Source organism: Marmota monax, unplaced genomic scaffold (assembly GCF_021218885.2).
Source record: "Marmota monax isolate L192 unplaced genomic scaffold, Marmota_monax_Labrador192_F-V1.1 WCK01_AAM20220418_F8-fsc00013, whole genome shotgun sequence".
NCBI lineage: Eukaryota > Metazoa > Chordata > Mammalia > Rodentia > Sciuridae > Marmota > Marmota monax.
In genome coordinates, this window is record NW_026692202.1 from 18,306,348 (window position 1) to 18,330,410 (window position 24,063).

At 34.2% G+C, this 24,063-nt stretch overlaps 1 protein-coding gene across 2 annotated transcripts in view; it reads left to right on the forward strand.

Moving 5' to 3' along the window:
* Positions 1–15,844, forward strand: part of Map3k7 (mitogen-activated protein kinase kinase kinase 7) — a 62,864-nt gene extending 47,020 nt beyond the window's left edge. For both annotated transcript variants that reach the window (XM_046431255.2, XM_046431262.2), the window contains 4 exons: positions 7,065–7,170; positions 11,253–11,314; positions 12,140–12,255; positions 13,902–15,844. In XM_046431255.2, the coding sequence (XP_046287211.1) occupies positions 7,065–7,170; positions 11,253–11,314; positions 12,140–12,255; positions 13,902–14,082 (465 nt within the window). In that variant the 3' untranslated portion in view covers positions 14,083–15,844. The remainder of the gene's footprint in view (positions 1–7,064; positions 7,171–11,252; positions 11,315–12,139; positions 12,256–13,901) is intronic.
* Positions 15,845–24,063: the final 8,219 nt, after the last annotated feature.

The following is a 24,063-nucleotide window of genomic DNA, read 5'->3' on the forward strand; positions in this document are numbered from 1 at the left end:
GCTTCAGTCAGTGAAAATTACAACTTCAAACTGATGCAATTATGATAAACTAGTGAACTGGACAGTCTAAATAGTAGCATTTGGCATAAGTTCTTGCCTTAATGAAAATATTTTTCCAGACTTTCAGGTAAGAAATAAAAAGCCAAGCTTTTTTTTTTTTCTTTTTTCAGTATTATAACTTTTAATTCCTTTTTATAAACATAAAATTCTGATCAAAGGCCAATTCTGGTTCATGTCTACTGATGGTAATTTTCCCCTTCAGTTTAAATTTGGTTTAGTGTTTTTTGGCTGCCTTAAATTGCTCTGTAGCATTTCTGTATACTCATGAACACTTTCCTATCCAATCCTGTAATAAATTATGTTTATATATATATCTGAAACTTTTCAGGTTATATGAGAATAAAATAAAGTAATTGTATATGTCTTGAAGGGAGGAACAAAATGTGTTTTAATAGTTTGATAGTATATGTAGCCATCAGAATTTTTCTAGTGATTAAAAAAAAAAAAAAAGCTACTACATAACCTTCACAGTAGGTTGCAAGCAATAACATAAATTTAACCAGAAATTCATTAAAATATACATTCCTTGACATATAAAGACTTTAGATTATTTATACATATAAATTTAACTCCATATGGCTTTTCTTATAGCTTTAAAGAAAGTTTTGAAACTTAAACTAAGAATATTAGCTTTATTTCTTAGTTTTGTAGGTATAGAAATCTATACAAGTATAACAAGTGTGTCAAATACCTGAAATGCCAAGAGCTTGGGAAAAGGTGAAAAGAAACAAGTAAAAAAAGAATTCTCTTGAGAAAGATTTAAATTTCAGGAGTCTATTCATATTAGGTCCAGATAGCCTTATTTGTTTTAATATTACAAGTGTTCTATGGCCCTTTTGTCCATGTACTAAATCTATTCTTATATTTTGAAGACCTGATTCTTACTTGTACTGTGTCTTGTTTACTCATAACCAATATTGATTATCCTATGTTGCAGTCACATTTACTTTTCCTTTTAAAAATGTTAAAATTTTAGCATAAAATTATACTGACTGGAACCCAGTCTGCCAACACTTTAAAGAAACACTACACTCAATTTACAGTAGAGGGCTGAGAGTATAGATGAGACCATGGTAGTCCCCAACACTGCAAGAGATTAAAAAAGAATAAATGATTTACAATATAAATTATAATTATGAGCAAAGCAGTCTATGCTTCTGAAGTCAAGGCTTGCTTTCAGTCAAAGAAAATTAAAAGGACTCAGTGATAATTTCATAATATAAGATACTTGATTTATCAAGGGTAACAGTATCTAAAAAGTACTATTTATATGCATATCATTACTTTGGTGTATGTTTATTCTTCTTGTATACCAAAGGTAAATAAGTTTAAGCATCCATTTTATATGTGAATTCCAAAAGCTCATGTTGACATTTTATTCATTGAGTACTTATGTGGATGTTACATAGTTAACTACTTTCTAAAGCCCAGGTAGTATAATATAAAAATATATATGTTCTCTAAAGAAATTAAAGTACTTTTGAAGAATCAAAAACTTTTGAGAGTAGCCTGGAGTGGTGACACACACCTATAATCCCAACAGCTTGGGAAGCTGAGGGAGGAAGAGTACTAGTTCAAGGCCAATCAGAAAATGAAACCCTGTCCATAAATGAAAACAGCTGGTGATGTAGCTTACTGCTAGAGTGCCTTTGAGTTCCCCAATACTCACTCCCACTTATCCCCCCTCAAAAAATTAGAGTAATATAAAGCATCTCAGGCCCAAATTTATGTAGGAAGTTTTTATAAACATAACCAAAATTCAAAGAAGGAAATATGTCCTTGTAATAGGGTTTAGTCATTTATATGCTTTATAAAAGAACTGATGTTTAAACTAGGAAAGGAATTGTTAAGTGCTACAAGTTTACTCTTATGCCCATCTTGTTTTTACAGCCAGCTTATCCAACATTTAATGAGCATTGTTTTTGTGTCAAGATCTTTAGTGTACATTATTTTATTTGATTTTTACAACTTGATGATATGTTATACTGATTTCATTTACTTTTAACTTATTTGATTCCATTGAGTTTAGACATTACAGAATTTATCTAAAGTTGAACTACTTATAATTGGCAGAGCAGAAATTCAAACTCTAGGTTTTCTTGTCTCCAAAGCCAATTTCTTATCTATAACTTCTTCTCATCCACACTTTATAAATGAGGAAGGCTCAAAGAGGTTGAGTTACATATACAAGTTTCTTCAGCCAAAAATACCCAAACAGATTTAAACCCAGGTATGCAAAGTATTAGACTGAACCATTTGAAATTCTGGTACAAAAATAGCAGTTTTATGTAGTTCAGTTTCATACATGTGCTGGCCACTTACCCTTGAATGAATTTGGAGTCAGGATGAAAAGCTGGGAGGAAAACAATGGCAGAAAAAATTGTGAGAGGGGAGAGAATCTAGGTGGATAATATATACCTGCTGATCAAGAGTCACAAATGCTTGAGAATATCAGAATTGATCCAATGGCAACCAGTAAGTGAATGGTTTGCATTTGATACAGTGCTAGGCATTTCATCCTTAAACATAGGGTCTGATTTGGTTCACAGAGAAGCAGAACAGTAACAAAAATGACCGCATAATGTTGAAAGAGGTCTGAGCTGGACCTTACAGGATCAGGAGGAACAGAACAATGATTGTGATATACAGAACACCTATGTAGAGTGGCATGAATGAAACTGAGGTTTTGGAATGACCACTCTGATTATGGAGTTAAAAATTGCTTATGGTATAGAAAAGCTTTGGGGAATTTCTAAAGAAATTTCAACAGTACCCAATTTTATCAGTTTTTCTTCAAAATTGTTTTATGATTTTTATCCTTGAAATGATTTTAAAAGTTTCTTTTACTATCTAGTATCTAATTCGCTGTGCTTTTTCAAGACTTAAAATCATAGAATTTTGACACTGTGTGGAACATTATAAGTCATCACATTCTTAGCCCAGCCCTATCTCTACAGATAAAGAAAGCAAGTTATTGAAGTGCTAAAGTACCATTTCTTAAGCTGGTTGTGGGTTCATGAGTTTCACTTGTCAGGCTTCATAACTAACAAATTATATTCTTGTCCGTGTGTGTGTGTGTGTGCATGCGCGCACTTACATGTGTATGTATTGAAATTATCAAATTATCAAAGATAAAAAAATCTAAAATGGATTTCCTAAGGATTTTTTTAAGCACCTTTTTCTAGTATTACTAGAAGGTTTGCTAGTAATTTTTCTTTTTATACTGTCCTTATTTAGTGATCAGGTTTTACTGCCTTCACAGGATGAATCAGAAAATATTTCTTCTTTTTCTATTTCTTATAGTAAGTTTTTTAAGACTGGGAAAGTCTGTTTCTTGAGTATTTGATAGAACTTAACTATAAAACTTTTCAAGCCAATCATGGTGGCACATGCCTGTCATCCCAGCTCCCAGGAGAGCTAAGGCAGGAGGATCACAAGATGGAGGCCAACCTGGGCAATTTAGCAAGATACTGTCTCAAAATAAAATAAGGACTGGAGATGTAGCTCAGTGATAGACACCTACTATAACAACTCTATGGGTTTTAGTATTTTCTGTGATGAATCGTCATTTTGGTAACTTGTTTATTTTTTAGAGATTTGTGTATTTCACTGCAAATTTGTAAAAATTGACTAGGCACAGTATTTGTTCTATTTTAAAAATATTTTATACTTTTTTTTTTCAGTCCTGAGTATTGAACCCAGAGGCACTTTACTGCTGAACCACATCCCCAGTCCTTTATTTATTCTTTATTTTGAGACAGGATTTCACTGAGTTCCTTAGGGCCTTGCTATGTTGCTGAGACTAGCCCTGAACTTGCAGTCCACCTCTCAAGTCACTAGATCACAGGCATGCACCACCACACCCAGCTTACTATTTTTCTTTTAGGGAGGCTTACAGTTCAGTACTCTATCTCACCTTGTAAGTTAGATCCCTGCCTTGCAAATTGTCAGTGCTTCTAGGATTTTTTCATATAAATATATGGAATTAAAAATTTTGCTGTATGTTTTTTAGCTGCATTAAGTTTTAAGTTATGTTTAAATTTAGTTTGAATATTTTCTAGTACTCATTTTGTTTTCTTTAACCAGTGAGTTAGTAAAAAATGTTTTTAAATTAATAAATATAGGATTTTTAAAGTTAGTTTTGAAGTCAGTACAAAAGATAATTGCATTTTGTTTAATATAATCACTTTTTTCTAACTTGGGAGCTTATAATATAAACAGTTTTACAAATGTTCCAATTCCAAAGGTGTTGAAAAGAATGCCTGCATTTGACTGGCATAGGGTCATGTATGTTTAGATCAGGTTTGTTTTTTTTATGTAGTTCAGGTTTTCTTCTGTATGTATTTGGGGTTTTGGTCTCTTTATGTATCATATATAGAAGAATATTAAAATTTCTCACTATGATGATAGATGGGTCCCTTTCTCCTTGAAGTTTGGTTATATATTTTTACTTTATTTATCTGAACGATATATAGGTACAACATATAAATTTTGAATTGTCATACGCCAAATTGAACCACTGACTACTTTGTCTCTTGTTCTAATAATTTTTTCCCTAAAATGTATTCTAATATTATTTTCAGGTACTTTATTTTGGGTAGTTTTTTTTTCTGGTTATCTTTCTTCATTCTTTAACTTTCTGTTGTCCTTTCTCTCTTTCTGAATTAGGTATGTCTCTGTTAAACAGCATTTAATCTGATTTGGTTTTTGTTTCCCTTTTTCTTTTCAATGTCTTAACTGTAAAATTTAGCCCATTTACACTTGTTAACTTTTACTGGTAAGTTTTGTGCTTCCTCTTATTTCTTTTTTTCTCATTTCTTACCTTCTTTTGGATTGAATAAATATATTTTTCATCTCATACTTTTTCTTTCTGGTTTGAGAGTTGAATTTTACTACTTCTTTTTAAAAAATTGCACATCTCAGTTTACAGAGCAGTGGGTTTCATTGTGGCATATTTATACTTACATAAAAACACATTTTGACTAATTTCTGTCCCCAGTGTCTCCCCAACCCTCCTCCTTCCTCCCATTTCCTGCCTCTTTTACTCATCCTGAATGAGGATTTTTAAATCCGTTCTCTTCTTGCTTATGCTGTTGTTGTACATAAATTTATTACTATATTGTTTATTTGTTTGGTATTTCTATTAATTAGTCACTGTTCTGGTCACTTAATATTTTCAGTATGTGGACTGATACCCTTGTTTATCAGTATCCCTACTTGCATTGTGGCCCTTTCATCCAAGAAAAATTTTTCTTGCTAAGTACGTGCTTAGGAATTCCTGTGGTATGAGTCTGGATGGTTACATCAGTTTTTGTTCATCTGAAAATGTTATTTGACCTCATTCTTCACATATTTTTTTGTTGTTGTTGTTGACTAAACAGTTCTAGACTGGTAGTTTTCAATTCTCACTTTATGGATATTCCACCTTTTTTCTGGCATCTCTTATTGCTGTTGAGATTTTGTAGATAAAGTATTCCTTAAAATGTGTGGGATCAATGGTGTTTCAGATTTAAGACATTTTTAAGATTTTGGAATATTTTTATATATATAATGAAATATCTTGTGGATGAAACCCAAATCAAACAAAATTCTTTTATGTTTCATATATGCCTTATACATATAGTCTGAAAATAGTTTTTTTAAGCCAAAAAGTGCCTTTTTGTTTTTACATTTTAGTTTTAGATGGACACGTGCCTTTTTTTTATTTATTCATTTTAAGTAGTGCTGAGGATTGAACCCAGTGCCTCACACATGCTAGGCAAGTGTTCCTCCACTGAGCCACAACCCCAGCCCCTAAAATTAGTTTTATACAATATTTTTAGTACTCATGTTATGACTGTAACCTGTCACATGAGGTCAGATGTGGAGTTTTCTACTTCTTGGCATTATGACAGCACTCAAAAAGTTTTGGGTTTCAGAGCACTTCTAATTTCAAGTCTTTGGATTAGGAACGTTCAACCTATGAATCGGTCTTTTTTCTCTGGCTGTTTTGTCTATCTTCTATTTGTCTGTTTTCTAGAAGTTGCCTGTATATGACCCATGTTGATTAAATCCAGGATATGGCTTTTCTCTTGTTTTTTATACTTGAGATTTGTTGTGGTTGGGATTTGTTATATTTTCCACTGATTCTGGAAAATTTTTTGTGGAAACATTTTTCTCCCCTCTCCCCAACATCATCCCATACAGAGACAGGTTGATTTCCTATCACCATTTTGTCAGTAGATTTTTCTTTTCCTAGTTTACTCTTTCTCTGAGAAGGACACCTGCCCTAAGTTTTAGGTTTAAACACAGGTTCCTCCAGGCTCACCCATCCTACAAAAGGCTAAGGTTTAATTTTCTGGTGCAACAGGCAGTCAACACAAAACCTCTAGGCCATTGGTGTTGTACGATACCCAAGTTTCAGGCCCATTTACCTTTCCTGCTCTCTTGGTCTTGCTTGCTTCAGTCTTGAGTGTTTCTCTTACATTCTTGAAGCTCATTGGTTTCAAAGGGGTAATATGTATGCATGAGTACATATAAATTTATACACACACACACACATACACACATATGTATATATAATGTCTTTAGGGGTTTTTGTTTGATTTGGTGAGGGCAGTGATTAGGATCGAACTCTACTAGGCAAGCCCTCTACCACTAAGTTACATCCTCAGCCCCTAGTTTATTTTCTCAAGAGTGTTTTAGGACCTCTACCCATGGAGGTCTGTTTTTTGCCTTTTAAAGGAAATAGTCTCTTGCTGCTCTTTTTTTGATTGTTTATTTTATTTTTTTGTTTTTCAGTACTGGGGATGGAACCAGGGGTGCTCTTACCACTAAAGTACATCTCCAGTCCTTTGTTAATTTTATTTATTTATTGAGACAAGATCCTACCAAGTTGCCCAGGTGGGCCTGAAACTTGCAATACTCCTGCTTGGGATTATAGCCATGTGCCAGTGCACCTAGCTTTGACATTGTTTTTTTAATGAAAAATCACATTTTGTTTTTTCTGTCACTATTTCCTACAGGTGAGCAGTAGGTCATCCAGTCCTAGTGTCAGAATGATCACTACCTCAGGACCAACCTCAGAAAAGCCAACTCGAAGTCATCCATGGACCCCTGATGATTCCACAGGTGACCAGTCTAGTTCCACATTATAATAAGAAATTGAATTCATCTTACTTACATTCATTTAGTACTGTTATTAATTTTTACAAACACAAGCATTATTTGGCAGTTTAGATGTTCATATTAATAAAATGACTATTTACCAATAAATTTTAAAATATCTTTAAATTCTGTGACAAAGACTGCCTTGACCTCTGCATTGTTTTCTCCTAGATACTAAACACATATTTTGAAGATAGTTGTTTTAGTTTTTTCTAGTTAGGAAGCATATTGTATGCTTGATAATTCAGTCTATGGTTTTCCTAATGTGATCCATCCAACTAGATGATAGTAGTAAAGTCATTAATTTTGACATAACTAAAATTCGTAGAATGGTTAAAATATCCATCCATTATCTTCATCTCAGTCTTTTGTTTTAAGGATATAACACTTAGTGAAAAAAAATTCCTGGTTATTAGCCTGATGGGGAGACTTCATTCAGTTACTTAGACCTTTAAAATTTAATTTAAAGGTGCTGGGGATATAGCTCTGTTGGTAGAGTGCTTGTCTCAAGTGCACAAGGCCCTGAATTCAATCCCCAGTAACACATACACACACACACACAAAAAAAAAAAAAAACAATAAGAGTTAAGCTAGGCACATGGTGGCACATGCCTGTAATCCCAGAGACTCAGAAGGCTGAGGCAGGAAGACCACAAGTTCAAAGACAGCCTCAGCAACTTTAGTGAGATCCTAAGCAATTTGGAAAGAGACCCTGTCTCAAACTAAAATATAAAAAGGTCTGGGAATGTGGCTCAGTGGTTATGCACTCCGGGTTTTATCCCTGATTAAAAAAAGAGAGTGAGTTATTAAAACTCACCAACATGGATAACTAACTTGCCACAATATCAGTATTTTAGTATTCTGAAGGTATAGAGATGGAATAGTTTCATTTGGGACAAGCAAGAAATTATGTGCTATAGTAGAATTAACTTTTGCCCTAACATTAAGAGAATACCTAACTAAAGACTCAGCAAATATACTTAAATGAAAATTTTTATTTATAAGTCAGAGAGGGAAAGATGATCTCTTAGACCTTAGAAAATTAAACCATTTGGGATTTTACATAAGATCAACTATGTTGTTATTAATAGTGGCAATTATAATTAAAATTTAACAGTCAGCTTTCTGTCTTCACAAACTAAAATATGACAGGTATTTATAGCTATTTGGCATGGTTTAGTCAAGTTTATAATTTAAAAAGTAACCGAGTGGCTTTTCTCTGTGTCATGTAAGATAAGACTATGTTTAGCAAGGGATGTATCCTCTAGTTTTAGTAAGTTTAAATATAGTGTAAATAGAACTCCTAAATTTCATTCCTAGCACAGCTCACCACTACTCAGTTAGAATTTATCATAGTCCTGTTTTTGCCCCCAAGTGGTAGACAGGGAAATGCTCCTGTCAGATTTTATCATTAACATTCAGGTAATATTAGCAGTTTTTGGTTCCTGAACCACAGGAGTACTTTCTCTGACATTCTGGCTGTGCCCAGGTCTGTCTCTCAGCTGGGCAGAGCTTCCAAATTTCAGCCTACACTGATCTGAATAGACATAAATCAACAATGTGGCATGTTCTTTTCAGTAGCTCTCATAACTGTATTTCCCTGTCTCTCTCTTTTTCTTTTCCAGTACCTAAAAGTGCCACAAGTACCAGAAGTTTCTGTGTGTTTTCAAAGAACATAATAATTTAATAATCAGCAGATAATGAGTGCTTTTCAGTTCCTATTTATAATATAATGGGTCTAAAGAAATACATACCAAGGACGGAGTAGAGGGAGCTGCCGAAAGAGAAACTCACTAAAGAATTTCTTCTGTGCTTAGTACTTTGCAAAGAGACATTTAAGATGTGGCCTTTCCTTGTAATCATGACTAAAGTCATGATACACATTAACAGTAAATTCATCATGCTGTATAATAAACTACTAAATGTAATAGTACAAGCTAAGCATTTTAACAGTGGAGTGAAATCAATTAAATGTGAGTCCTGGCAGAGTCCATAATTTTTTTTGTACTCTTCAATCCTAAAGCAAAAAGGAGAAGGCAGCATTCCAGGCAGAGACTGCATACTTAAATAATATGAGTAGTAATAAGTATTGCGCAGGAGGAACCAGGAAAGAGATTTTGCCCAATTTGATCAAACCAGTGTGAATCTTGACACTGAGAAAAGGAGGTAAATTTGATTAACTGTTGAAACATTAAAATAATAAACTGGAATAACCTTGCCATTTGCTTTCATAGAGTAATCTCGTTACCAATTATTGGTATTAGAAACTGGAAGCTCAATTTCAATTTAGATATAAATGAGAAAGTGAAATCCTTCTTGGTTTTAGAAAAAAGGTGAAATTCAATTAAGAACCTTACATGGAACAGCTTTAGTCATGTGAAAAACATAATGCTTGAACTTTTTCCCACACCCACTGTACTGAGAAATGTTAATTCTAAAATTATATCAGACACAGAAATCTGATAAAATAGGATATATATAAGGTATCTATGTTTTAAATAAGAATAACAGGAGTGGAAATACTAAATATTCACAATATTCAAATATTAAATATTCAGGAAGCTTTTTCAAGACAATTTTTCCTATTAAGTCAGGGATATATCATTTTTAGTCAGTTTTTGTTTTATACAATGCAGCATTTGAGTGGGAGCATAATTGAAACTACTGTTGAGAGTGTGGAGAAAGTTGGTGAGAGAAATAACAAAGTGTTTTCTTGTTTAGTACTTTTTGAAAACATTTATATTATGATTTTAGGATAAGAGCCTTAAGGCTCTACTGGGCTATATTCTCTGTGGCATCCCAATATTTAACAGACATTACTTTAAAAAAAAAAATTACTTTTTCAATGAAATATAAGCTTGACTATTTAAAATTGCACTTCATTTCTAATTCTCCATTTACTATCAATAGTAATAATAATTACCACCACCTTGTGTTGAGTGCTTAGTTTGTACAAGCATTGTGGGAGGGTTCCTTTCAGACATACCTCATTTGGTCTGATTTAGCTTATTAGCTTTAGTAGTAACTTGTGAGCACATTCTTAATGGCTTAAAAAGAAGAAGAAACCTAAAGGTTAGAGGCATAGCTAGTGGTGAGGCCCTGAGTTCAATCCCTAGCACTAAAGGAAAAAAAATAAAAGGTAATCTTATAAATTAAGAGGCTACTGAACCATCAAACTTCCTTAGTTTTTTATTGGTTTGAATACAGCACCTCCTTGTCATCCTGACCTTGCCTTTACCCATACCACTCCCGTCAAGTTGTATGGCAGTTTTACCTGCTTTGAAACAGAAACAAAAGTTTATGTAGCTCAGTGGTAGAGTGCTTGCCTAGCATGCTAGAGGCCCTGGGTTTTATCCCCAGCATTGGGTGTCAGGTCAGGGGGCAGGGAATAGGGAGCTGCCTGTTCAAATAGTTTGATAGAATTGGTTGTTTGAATTAACCAATTGAACTGTTTGGGGGCCTGACATTGAGGCACACTTCTAAATTTTTTGTTTGTTTGTTTGTTTGTTTCCATATCGTTTGTATGGATAATGTACTCACATCAGTAATATCTCTTCTTTCTTCTCATTCTCATTGGGAGGGACAAGTTGAGAGGTTCACATTAGAATCTGTGTAAGTTGAAAATGATCTACTGGAAAAGAATGCTTGCTTCTCCCTTTACCTATTTACCCTGGGACAGAGTTGACCCAGCCATAATTGTAAACATAGTATAATAAAGAGATTTGGGGTTTGATTAGGTAGGGTCAGGGCTGAATATAAAGGTCTCATATCATTATTTTTGTTTTAATTAAGAAAAGGCTCATAAGCTTTAACATTGTGTTCTGTTTTGTTTATAACAAACTTAAATCACAGAATGTGATTGTACTTTAATATATATAATCAGATGTGCTCTCTTTACCTTTAGAAATCAAAATCACCCTTTTCATTACCAATAGCAGTAACTTTTGTTTGGTATACTACTTACTTTATGTAGATAAACAATATTTTGTGCATACCTTCTTATTGTTTATAACAGAAAATAAATAAAATATATGCTTGAATTCCAGATACCAATGGATCAGATAACTCCATCCCAATGGCTTATCTTACACTGGATCACCAACTACAGGTAAAGGAGCACTTTTTCAATGGAAGTTTACTTTTTTCTTCTTAGGGAGATTGTCTTTGAAGCTGACTATTATGTTTTTATTCATCCTGTATATTCATTTATATGCTTATAGCATAAATAAACTTTAAAATCAAATTAAAATAAAGGATTTTTAGTTAATTTATTCAGATTTAAGACTGGCAGAATCATATGTTCTTATCGTAACAGTTGTGTTAAAATAGTTCCATATCTTTGTGCAAGACTGCCAAGCATAGCATTTTCGCTCTCTAATTTTAGTGCATTAAAATATAAAACTCATAAACTCATCCCTATTTAATACATTTTGTGATGCATTCTTGTGTTCATAGTGACCAAGAATGTAAGTAATATACTTTGGTGCTTCCTCACAAGTATGAGAGCTAAGTATCTCTTAGGAGCTGGACTCTGTGGCACATACCTTATACCCACCTATTTAGGAGATTGAGACAGAAGGATTGAAAGCTTAAGGCCAGCCTGGGCAAGACCCTGTCTGGGAAAAAAAAAAAAAAAAAACTTTTAGTGTAATACAGTTTGGCAGCCTGAAATGTCATACCAGAAGCTGCAAGTATTCTAGTCATATTTCTCTAGAACATGAAAGTGTTAAAACAGCAAGTATCAATTTAAGTTCTGAGTTAACTCTGACAAAAAGACATGAACATTTTCTAGGGCATGATTTAACACTTATTTTTAAAAGATTGTTGCTTTAGTGCTATAAAAATATATCACAGTCTCTGTCTTAATTCTCGTCTTAGCTAAAAACTGAGATTTGATTTTAATTATGTTTTAACATTCCTGATTTATTTTCAGCCTCTAGCACCATGCCCAAACTCCAAAGAATCCATGGCAGTGTTTGAACAGCATTGTAAAATGGCACAAGAATATATGAAAGTTCAAACAGAAATTGCATTGTTATTACAGAGAAAGTAAGTCTTAAGTTTTAAGTGCCCTTTGACTATTTTTTATGCAAAACTCACCCTTTTGACTATCATATTTGTACTAAGGAGAATAAACTAGTGCTATATATACAAGTGTTATATGTTCTCAGAGTTTCAAAGTTGGTCATAATTTGGGTTACCAACATTCAGGTGTGCTTCATCTTACAAACAATTTTGTACACATATTCTTTCAGATCTTTGTTTATGAGAATGGGAGTACTTGTTACAGGGCTTTATTTCATATCATTGAGTATTTTTCTGAGGAATTTTACACCTATATGTGTTTTTCTGAGAGTTACAGAAACTGCCTTCCTCCCATTTTTAAGAAATCAAAGAGCTAGGAATTTAACTTAGCAGTAGAGCACTTGCTTAGCATGTTCAGGGTCCTGGATTCAATTCCTAGTACTAGAAGAAAGAAAAGAAATCCAAACCAGTTTCCACACTATTCTATGCTCAGTTCTTTAATTAAAAAAAAAAAAAAAAACCCTAAGCATAACCCCCCCATATAATTTTATGAAGCTGATTTATAAGTGGAAACAAAAATCAAAGGAAAAAAAATGGTAATAAGATTCCTTCTATTAATTTTTCTCTACATAAAATTCTTGTTTTCCAAAATAATGCATGAGACGTTTGTGATTTTACTTCAAAATAAGAATTTTATCACAATTTTTCATACAGTAATTTAACTGAAATCAATGTGGTATTGTAAAGGTAAGCCTGAGAAAGAAATTAAATATTATAGTCTAGAAATTGTAGATGTTATTGTAGAACTGCTGGCACTTGATGTTGGTTTAAAAAAAAAAAATCCACATTTCTTTTTTTCACATATTTAATCAGTGCTCTTTGAAAGAAGAGTTTTGTTCAGAAAAAATAATAGTGGATATAGGGGAATGTGAAAACTATGGCAGTTTTAATCAATTTTAAGTATTTAAATGAGAAATATTGGGAAGTTATTTTGTTTGAAGATTTTTTTTTATTAGTTATTCATTTATATCCAGTAACCTCACTTTAGGAGCTAATACTCTATCCTTAAGTAAAAGGGGCTGAAAGAAGTTTGACTAAAAACTCTGAGAGTCTTTCCTAAAAGTGTCTGCAAATGTAAGTGGTTTAAGTGTGGTTTATATTGTTCTGTTTTAAAATAGGAAAGAGCTTTAAGTTGGATAACATCTCTTTTAACTAGCTTACAAATGTTCTATTAGCTACCACTCAGCACTGTAAATAGGATTGTGACATCAGCATATGAATATGAGTACATGAGTATAAAAGTAGAATATGAATTTTTAAAACTTCGGTGTTATTTTCCTGTGATGGGCTAGAGCCCTTTTTTTCCTTCCTTCACAAAAAGAAGATAGCAAATGAAAAATTCTCTGAAGTTTTTATTTGACCACATAATCTAATTCATTGATTGTCCAAAGACAGTTCCCTATGAAAGGATTATGTTATTTGTATGGTGATACCGTAAGAGTGGGCGATAGTTTCCATTGTGGCCCATACTTTTATTTGACTCATGTACTTAAGATACAAAAGATAGACTCAAAATAAAAGTTCTCATTAATTGAGCTTCTAGCATCAGCTAGTTAAGGAATCAATTTTTGTATCCTTGGTGATATTTATTATGTGGTATTTCCTTTTAGGCAAGAACTAGTTGCAGAATTGGACCAGGATGAAAAGGACCAGCAAAATACGTCTCGCCTGGTACAGGAACATAAAAAGCTTTTAGATGAAAACAAAAGCCTTTCTACTTACTACCAGCAATGCAAAAAACAACTAGAGGTCATCAGAAGTCAACAGCAAAAACGACAAGGCACTTCATGATTCTCTGAGACTGTTTAAATTTTAAAATATGCAAAGAAAAACTTTTTTTAAAAAAAAAAGAAAAACCCTATGACAATTCATGAGTATTAGCTTTTTGGCGTGTTCTGAATGCCACCTGCCTATATTTGCTGCATTTGTTACGTCATTTATTTTCTTCTCATGGTGGATATGGATATGCAGTTCCACTGTCTCGTTGAATTTCATGATGGCCTCTATGACTTGGATAAGCAGCAGTTCTCAGCTTCAGAACAGATGCAGTGAACTGTGGGTATATATGCATGCTCATTGTGTAAAGGGTAGCCGAACAGAACGTGGGTTTTCAAACTAGCTGCTATGTGCAAACATCGACCTTTTTTCTATTTCAGAAGTAGAACCTCGAGAATGAGTTTGTTCTTATGTCTCATCTCAAAAAACTAATAATTTTTTCCCAAAAGATGATATACACCAAGTTAAAACAGGTTATTATAAATTTAGAATAATTGGTGGTACATTACAGAAATATAGAACCTTTAGGGTTAGTTTATGGTAATGGCTTTGATGCCACCTTGGATCAGTACTGAACACAGTTCCATCTGTAAAATATTTAAAGGTAAGTGATGACTGCTGTATTAATGGAAGCAATTTTGTTAGTTTTCATCAAACTAAAAATTGTTCATGATACAGTGAACAAAATGAAGCTCTTTTTTTAAGGCATAAAAACTTTGAATTCTGTGTGTATGTGTGTTGAAACTATAAAGCTTTTATGACTCAAACATTAATTTCTCGTAAATGAAATTAAAGGCAAAACAATATGGTCTAGCTTAAATGATCATTCCTTCCTGCAATGATTAATTGGATTGTTTTACCACATATTTTTAAAAGCTAAAGAGAAAATAGTGGAAAATGGAAATAATTTTGTAAGCTAAAAGGCCTTTACTTAGATCTCTTTTGATAACACCAAATAAGGAATAAACCAGGAAAATCAGAAGTTAGTACAGAAGTTAAAATAGTCAGAATAAACTCATCAGGTATCCTACTTACCTTCAAAATTGAAATAATTGATTTTCCTTCCAAGCCCATCTTGGAATGTCTGCTGCCTTTTCAACACTTCCAAGACAATTTCAACACTTATAAAGAGAATATTTATATTGTTAACAGTAACTTTGCTACCAGCCTTCGAAATAAGAGTAATAAAATGTCATTGAAGTAATAATCTACACAAGGTCTATTTTTTTCAGTTGGTATTAAAACAAATCACATTTTGATACCAATACAAGAGCATCTTTTAAATATGAATGTCATCAGTTTCGTTTTTATAGCTCGGTGTTTAGAAGATAAAATAAAAAAATGAAAGCATAATTGCTCTGTTCATTAGAATTCTGTCATGATTGTATTGCTGTGTTTGGTCTGTTTCAGATAAACAAGCGGATCTAAGAAGTTACCAAAACTGCTGGGCATGGTGGCGCATGCCTGTAATCCCAGCGACTCGGGAAGCTGAGACAGGAGGATTGCAAGTTTGAGGCCAGCCTTAGCAACTTAGTGAGGCTCTAAGCAACTTAGCAAGACCCTGTCTCAAAATAAAAAGGGCTGGGATGTAGCTCATTGGTAAAGCACTCCTGGTTCCACTCCAAGTACTCCCCCCAAAATTATAATAAGTTATAAAAGCTGTTCTTAAAAATGTAAAACAGGTAACTTTTTCTTCCATTATTTTTTCTTCCTCCCACTGAGTTTTATAATCTCATGTGTATACAAGCAATAAATGTAAAGGACAGTTCATACTAAACCGTGTCATTTTTAGTTTCATAAGAATCTGTTATTAGAAAGCTTTTAGGAACTTAATATCTTCTATCACTTGATTTAAATAAAAGGAGGGTTATCAATCCCATATAATGTAACTATTAATCTGATATTAATATTGGGCTCAACGTAATAGTAAAATAAAATTGGCACAGAAAATAACTATAGACTAAAGGAAAGCATAACTCAATCATAGCAATTGTACTTGTGTGTACATCTGAAGAGTCACTGTTAAGCAGCCTTTCTAATTATCTCAGAGCATGAGATATCCAAGTGTAAATGCTAGGGCTTGACTTTCCATAAGGATTTAGCATTAGAGAGTTCAGATTTCATTTCTAGACACTGATGTCTTTTGTTATGTTTTAAAAGACTTAAAGGGAAAATTTATTATTATTTTTGTTATTATTCATGAAGATACTTCAAAAAAATATCAACATGGTAAATGGAAAAAAAATAGTAGGTTTAGTCATGGTTTCAAATGCAAAAGGCTGTTGAGAAATTGCTGTTTGTTTACAATGAATTCCTTGGGATTTTCAGTTTTGTAGTTGTCCTGGACATTGAGAGCAATTCAGCCTTATTCTGTTTGCTGATCTGTTATCCCTAAAAATGGGGGAAAGCGGGTACTGTGGAGAATTAAAATCCATGGCCAGTTTCATCAATGTCTTTGCCCATTAAAACTTCAAATAGAGATGTTATCAAGGTAACCAAACTTTTTAGTAATTCTGGTTTTAAATTTATTCTGACCATCATTTTTGGGGTGGAAATAGCAAACAGGGAAATAAGATTCAAAATTATTCTAGTCTAAGAAATTCAAAAACAATCACTGAACAAATAAATACTAATTTTATTTTATTCTTCCCTCCAGGGAAAGAAAGCAAAGCTTTTATCTTATCTAGAGGGATATATTCCTCAGCAATAGAAAAATGTTTGAATAAAAATCAGTTATAGCAACAGCATATTGAAAAGATTTGTTTAGAAATTATTTACAGATGTTTGACTTTTCTTTACTGAAGTATTTTTAAGCATTGAATTTTTTTTTTCTTCAAATTACTCCCATGTGCCTAATTTCAGTTCCTGCTATAGCCCAAAATCACAGCTCTTCCCTGTGAGACTAGTGTTACTCTGTAAATGTGTGTGGTTTTCACTGTTTCTCTCTTCAAATGGTAGTAAGTTCTACTTTGACTTCTGTCATTCAGAACATGTGTAAAATGATGTAATACAGAAATTCTTGTGCATACTGTGTAATTGAAGGAAGCTTTTTAGATTTATTTTTTGTTTTTAATAAAATTCAGATTATTATTCTAAACTGGTATATAAAATGGTAAATGGCTTATGTCAGCAAATGAGCTGTTGCGTTCACTCTAGCAGTATATTTGCCTAACACAGAATCTAATAAAAACTGAAACATCAGTATTTTTATAATATTCAACACTGTTAATACCATAATCTTTAAGAAGTCTGAGTGATTGGCCAGTTAACGCATTATCTTCTGCATTTCAGAATTTTGAGTTAAATGGCTGCTTTTCATAATTTCTTGAGTCTTAATTTGTATGAAGCATGACATTACATATACGTGACTCTTTTTTTTAATATTTCTTTTTTAGTTGTAGTTGTCAATACCTTTATTTTTATTTATTTACATCACCCCAACCTTCATTTTTGTAAATTCATACATTAATTTTCTCATGTCTTCAGTATTTATTGATCACCTGTTAACAATCTGAGCTGCTGTTATTGATGCCAAATTGTGGTCCATTTCAGTCACACAGCAGTTAGGTAGTATTCTCATCTTTCAGATAGGAAACTGGGCTACTAAAGGTTAAAATGTTTATGTGGGTGTGGTTTTCCATCATTGTCACTTGTTTTAGGCAGTATCTCATTCTTGAGGATTCTGGCCATTGTCTGCCCATGATGTGAAGAAGAACATAGGAAATATTTTAAATTGAATGGCAAAGGAAGAGGAACTTAAGTAATTCCCAACTAGCAGGCACAGAGGCTTTGTGACCACTCTGTTGGAGCCACAAAGCCAATATTGAGGTCTACATGTGTCTTTTAAACCCAAATCTTTGCTCTAAACAACTTTGTGACCAAGTTCTGAAGTATTTCAAGCTTTCACATTTAAATATTTGGCAGGTGGAGTGTCTTCATGTTTCTACTTATTTCACCTGAAAGAAATGTGCCCTCAAAATGAAAATAAAATAACCATATTATGAGTCTGCTCTAGATAAAAGACTTTTCTTTCCAGTCCACTGGAAAGTAAAGTATAGCCTGGATTTTTTCACTAAGAGACCTCAGATAACCACTGACCTGCTTCCCAGTAATGTAGATGAGTTTGCATTTTCTACAATTTTACATGAATGAAATCATACAGAGTTGACCCTTTACTTCTTAAGTGTTTAATCTCCCACTTGGATAGTTTTGTGATTCCTTTGAGAGGAATTTTTAATTAAACCTTTTCTAGTAATACTTGAAAATGAGTTCTCAGTCTTTGAGGGAAAACTAAGAAGACTGTAGATATATTGTTCAGTTTGATCTTCTTGACTGCAATGTCATCATCTTCAGAAACTCTCAAGATTATAGACTAACCCAGGGCCCTTTACATGCTAGGTAAGCACTCTACCACTGAGCTGTATCCCCCAAGAGGCAATATCACAACAGACACTTCAGAAATACAGAAGATAATCAAAAATTATTTTGAATCCTTATACTCCAATAAATTAGAAGATAGTGAAGGCATAGATAAATTTCTTAAGTCATATGATCTGCCCAGATTGAGTCAGGAGGATATAGACAACCTAAACAGACCAATATCAATTGAGGAAATAGAAGAAACCATCAAAAGACTACCAACTAAGAAAAGCCCAGGACCGGATGGGTATACAGCAGAGTTTTACAAAACCTTTAAAGAGGAACTAATACCAATACTTTTCAAGCTACTTCGGGAAATAGAAAAAGAGGGAGAACTTCCAAATTCATTCTATGAGGCCAACATCACCCTGATACCTAAACCAGACAAAGACACTTCAAAGAAAGAAAACTACAGACCAATATCTCTAATGAACCTAGATGCAAAAATCCTCAATAAAATTCTGGCCACTCGGATACAAAAACTTATCAAAAAAATTGTGCACTATGATCAAGTAGGATTCATCCCTGGGATGCAAGGCTGGTTCAATATACGGAAATCAATAAATGTTATTCACCACATCAATAGACTTAAAAATAAGAACCATATGATCATCTCGATAGATGCGGAAAAAGCATTTGACAAAGTACAGCATCCCTTTATGTTCAAAACTCTAGAAAAACTAGGGATAACAGGAACATACCTCAATATTGTAAAAGCAATCTATGCTAAGCCTCAGGCTAGCATCATTCTGAATGGAGAAAAATTGAAGGCATTCCCTCTAAAATCTGGAACAAGACAGGGATGCCCTCTCTCACCACTTCTGTTCAACATAGTTCTCGAAACACTGGCCAGAGCAATTAGACGAAAGAAATTAAAGGCATCAAAATAGGAAAAGAAGAACTTAAATTATCACTATTTGCAGATGACATGATTCTATACCTAGCAGACCCAAAAGGGTCTACAAAGAAACTATTAGAGCTAATAAATGAATTCAGCAAAGTGGCAGGATATAAAATCAACACGCATAAATCAAAGGCATTCCTGTATATCAGCGACAAATCCTCTGAAATGGAAATGAGGACAACCACTCCATTCACAATATCTTCAAAAAAAATAAAATACTTGGGAATCAACCTAACAAAAGAGGTGAAAGACTTATACAATGAAAACTACAGAACCCTAAAGAGAGAAATAGAAGAAGATCTTAGAAGATGGAAAAATATACCCTGTTCATGGATAGGCAGAACTAACATCATCAAAATGGCGATATTACCAAAAGTTCTCTATAGGTTTAATGCAATGCCAATCAAAATCCCAACAGCATTTCTTGTAGAAATAGAGAAAGCAATCATGAAATTCATATGGAAAAACAAAAGACCCAGAATAGCAAAAACAATTTTAAGCAGGAAGTGTGAATCAGGCGGTATAGCGATACCAGACTTCAAACTATACTACAGAGCAATAGTAACAAAAACAGCATGGTACTGGTACCAAAACAGGCGGGTGAACCAATGGTACAGAATAGAGGACACAGAAACCAATCCACAAAATTACAACTACCTTATATTTGATAAAGGGGCTAAAAGCATGCAATGGAGGAAGGATAGCATCTTCAACAAATGGTGCTGGGAAAACTGGAAATCCATATGCAACAAAATGAAACTGAATCCCTTTCTCTCGCCATGCACAAAAGTGAATTCAAAATGGATCAAGGAGCTTGATATCAAATCAGAGACACGCCGTCTGATAGAAGAAAAAGTTGGCTACGATCTACATACTGTGGGTTCGGGCTCCAAATTCCTCAATAGGACACCCATAGCACAAAAGTTAATAACTAGAATCAACAAATGGGACTTACTCAAACTAAAAAGTTTTTTCTCAGCAAAAGATACAATAAGAGAGGTAAATAGAGAGCCTACATCCTGGGAACAAATCTTTACTCCTCACACTTCAGATAGAGCCCTAATATCCAGAGTATACAAAGAACTCAAAAAATTAGACAATAAGAGAACAAACAACCCAATCAACAAATGGGCCAAGGACCTGAACAGACACTTCTCAGAGGAGGACATACAATCAATCAACAAGTACATGAAAAAATGCTCACCATCTCTAGCAGTCAGAGAAATGCAAATCAAAACCACCCTAAGATACCATCTCACTCCAGTTAGGTTGGCAGCCATTATGAAGTCAAACAACAACAAGTGCTGGCGAGGATGTGGGGAAAAGGGTACACTTGTACATTGCTGGTGGGACTGCAAATTGGTGCAGCCAATATGGAAAGCAGTATGGAGATTTCTTGGAAAGCTGGGAATGGAGCCACCATTTGACCCAGCTATTCCCCTTCTCGGTCTATTCCCTAAAGACCTAAAAAGAGCATGCTACAGGGACACTGCTACATCGATGTTCATAGCAGCACAATTCACAATAGCAAGACTGTGGAACCAACCTAGATGCCCTTCAATGGATGAATGGATAAAAAAAATGTGGCATTTATACACAATGGAGTATTACTCTGCATTAAAAAATGACAAAATCATAGAATTTACAGGGAAATGGATGGCATTAGAGCAGATTATGCTAAGTGAAGCTAGCCAATCCCTAAAAAACAAATGCCAAATGTCTTCTTTGATATAAGGAGAGTAACTAAGAACAGAGTAGGGTCGAAGAGCATGAGAAGATGATTAACATTAAACAGGGATGAGAGGTGGGAGGGAAAGGGAGAGAGAAGGGAAAATGCATGGAAATGGAAGGAGACCCTCAGAGTTATACAAAAGTACATACAAGAGGAAGTGAGGGGAAGGGGAAAAATAATATAAGGGGGACAAACGAATGTCAGTAGAGGGAGCAGAGAGAGAAGAGGGGAGGGGAGGGGAGGGGGGATAGTAGAGGATAGGAAAGGCAGCAGAATACAACAGACACTAGTATGGCAATATGTAAATCAATGGATGTGTAACTGATGTGATTCTGCAATCTGTATATGGGGTAAAAATGGGAGCTCATAACCCACTTGAATCAAATTGTGAAATATGATATATCAAGAACTATGTAATGTTTTGAACAGCCAACAATAAAAAATTTTAAAAAAAAAAAAAGAACTTTTCTTTTGAAAAAGGGTCCCCTTCAACTGTAGGCTGGCCTTAAACTTGGAAGTCTCCAGCCTCAGCCTACCAGGTAGCTGGGATTACAGGTGTACACCACAACACCAGCTCCATGAGAATCTTAACAGATGCTATTTCTTTTGAGGATTGGAAACATCTTCATTATCTAAGTTGCATAGGAAGTGAATGACATGCTTCTAAGACATCTACTTCTGTACATTGTGGACATGATACTGTTAATACATGCTTAGTCAAACTCATGTCTGATTAAGTAATTCTATCTCCCCATTCATGGTTCCTAGTTTTACATGTGGGAAGACTGAAGAAGTGGCACAGATTTCCTTGGCTTAAGATGCAAATTTTTCCCCTTTTACTTTCTTTTTTCATCCATATAAGAAAACCCCTTATTTTTATAAATACTTATAAAAAGAAAAACTTATATATCTCCCTATAGTCATTAGAACATAAGTTTGGCTGCTGCCCAAAATAATAACTTAAACAAGACAGCAAGTTCTGGGCATGTTCAGGTCCTCCACAGGTAGAGGCAGCGGAATCACTTGATCCCAGGAGTTTTGAAGCCCACCTGGGCAACATAGTAAAATCCCATCTTTGAAAAAATAAAAAGATAGCAGTTAGTTCTTTCTCTCATAGAAAGGCTAAAGTAATAGTTAATGGCCAAGACAAAGAGAAGAGGAAGAAGGCAAGAGCATCACCTCCTTTGGCCATAACTTAAGCACATGGCCACCTCTAACTGCAGAGAGACTGGGAAACATCTTTATATAAGGGAGCCCTGGGCTTAACTTTTTGAAATTCAAAAATGGAAAGGATACAGAGGATAGTGAGTAGGAAGGTAGGCACTACTTGTTACCACTTCCTTTATTCTGCCCACAAAAGGGAGCAGGAAAAGCTAGCCTCTCACCAGAATGTCCAAGTAACTTGCATTTCTATTGATGTAAAAATGACCAATGTGTACACATTCTTTGGGCAATTTTCCTGTATTTATAATTGAAGCAGCTTGGAAATATAAAGTGAAACTTCAAAATGTGTTTTAAATTGCAACACCCTAGTTGGAAACCAAACTTGAAATAACTTAAGGTCAATATCATACAGTGCCCATTTAGGGAAGAAACTGGTTTTTTAAAAAAGTTACAGATGTGGTGGTGCACACCTGTAATCCCAGCATCTTAGGCGGCTAAGGCAGGAGGATTGCATGTTCAAAGCCACCCTCAGCAACTTAGTGACACTCTATCTCTACATAAAATACAAAAAAGGGCTGGGGATGTGGCTCACTGGTTGAATGCTCCTGAGTTCAATCCTCACTACCAAAAAACAAAACAAAATTGTGATAAGAATTTATTTTTAAAATTAACTTTAAAGAAAAGTAACAAACTTGTCATTGATGAATAGAATTGAAAGAATAGGAACTAACATTTGTGAAGTGTATATTATGTTTCAGACATTTCTTATGTTAGCCCTACTTTAGAAAGGTAAACAATAGCTCAAAGGAGTTTGAAAATTCACCAATCCTTTAAATGATGAGTTCTAGGTCAAACCTAAGTCTTCAGACTGTTGGAGCCTCTGGAAATCTGTTTTAGTAGATTTAGAACTGGGAGTGTGTTTTCTTGTTTACTTAATAAAGTGAAAGAGACCTAACTCCATTCACAAGAGTCCTTAATGGAAATAAAACAGTGCAATGTATGGGAATATTTCAACAAAGACTGTGAGAAAAGTGAAGCAGTTAATGTCTTCAGATGTTACTGTGATGATTTTTCCCTTTTAAAAATTCTTTCCTTTGGGGGCTGGGGCTGTAGATCAGTGGTGGAGCGCCTGCCTCACACGTGTGAGGCACTTGTTTCAATCCTCAGCACCACATAAAAATAAATAAAGATATTTTTAAAAATTCTTTCCTTTCCAATTGTGTCTTGTGCACTAAAAATAAAAGCCAGGAAAAGAGAAAACTTCAGACAACACATTGGCCATATTTCATTGGCAAGGGGCATTCCACAGGACAACCCAACAGCTAGCTGTTGAACTGGAGTTCCTTTGTGAGAGACAGAATTGGCATGGCATGCATCCTACAAGGCTGGGAACTTCCCTTCCCACTACTGGCCCCAACCTGGTAGGGGAGGATTTAATAGAAGGGCAAAGATCCCATGGATCCTATGGGGTGCATGCAACACAGTTCCCACAAGAGAAGTGAGATGAGTGAGAATTTCAGTGGCTGTAAAAGTAAAAAAAATAAATACATATTCTGGAGAAATGTTGCTTCAGAATGGGAGGGTAGGACCCAAGCATATAACTTTTTTCCATATCCCTAAGTGATTCTGTTGCACTAAAGATAGGTAAAAGGGTACTATGTAAAATTTCAAGATCTTAACCCATCTAGTCCTGTGAAAACTGAGAGGATGTCAAAGAGAGATGAAATCTTAAAAAAAAGAAAAAAAAAAGTGCTGAAGTTTGCCATATACCTGAGAT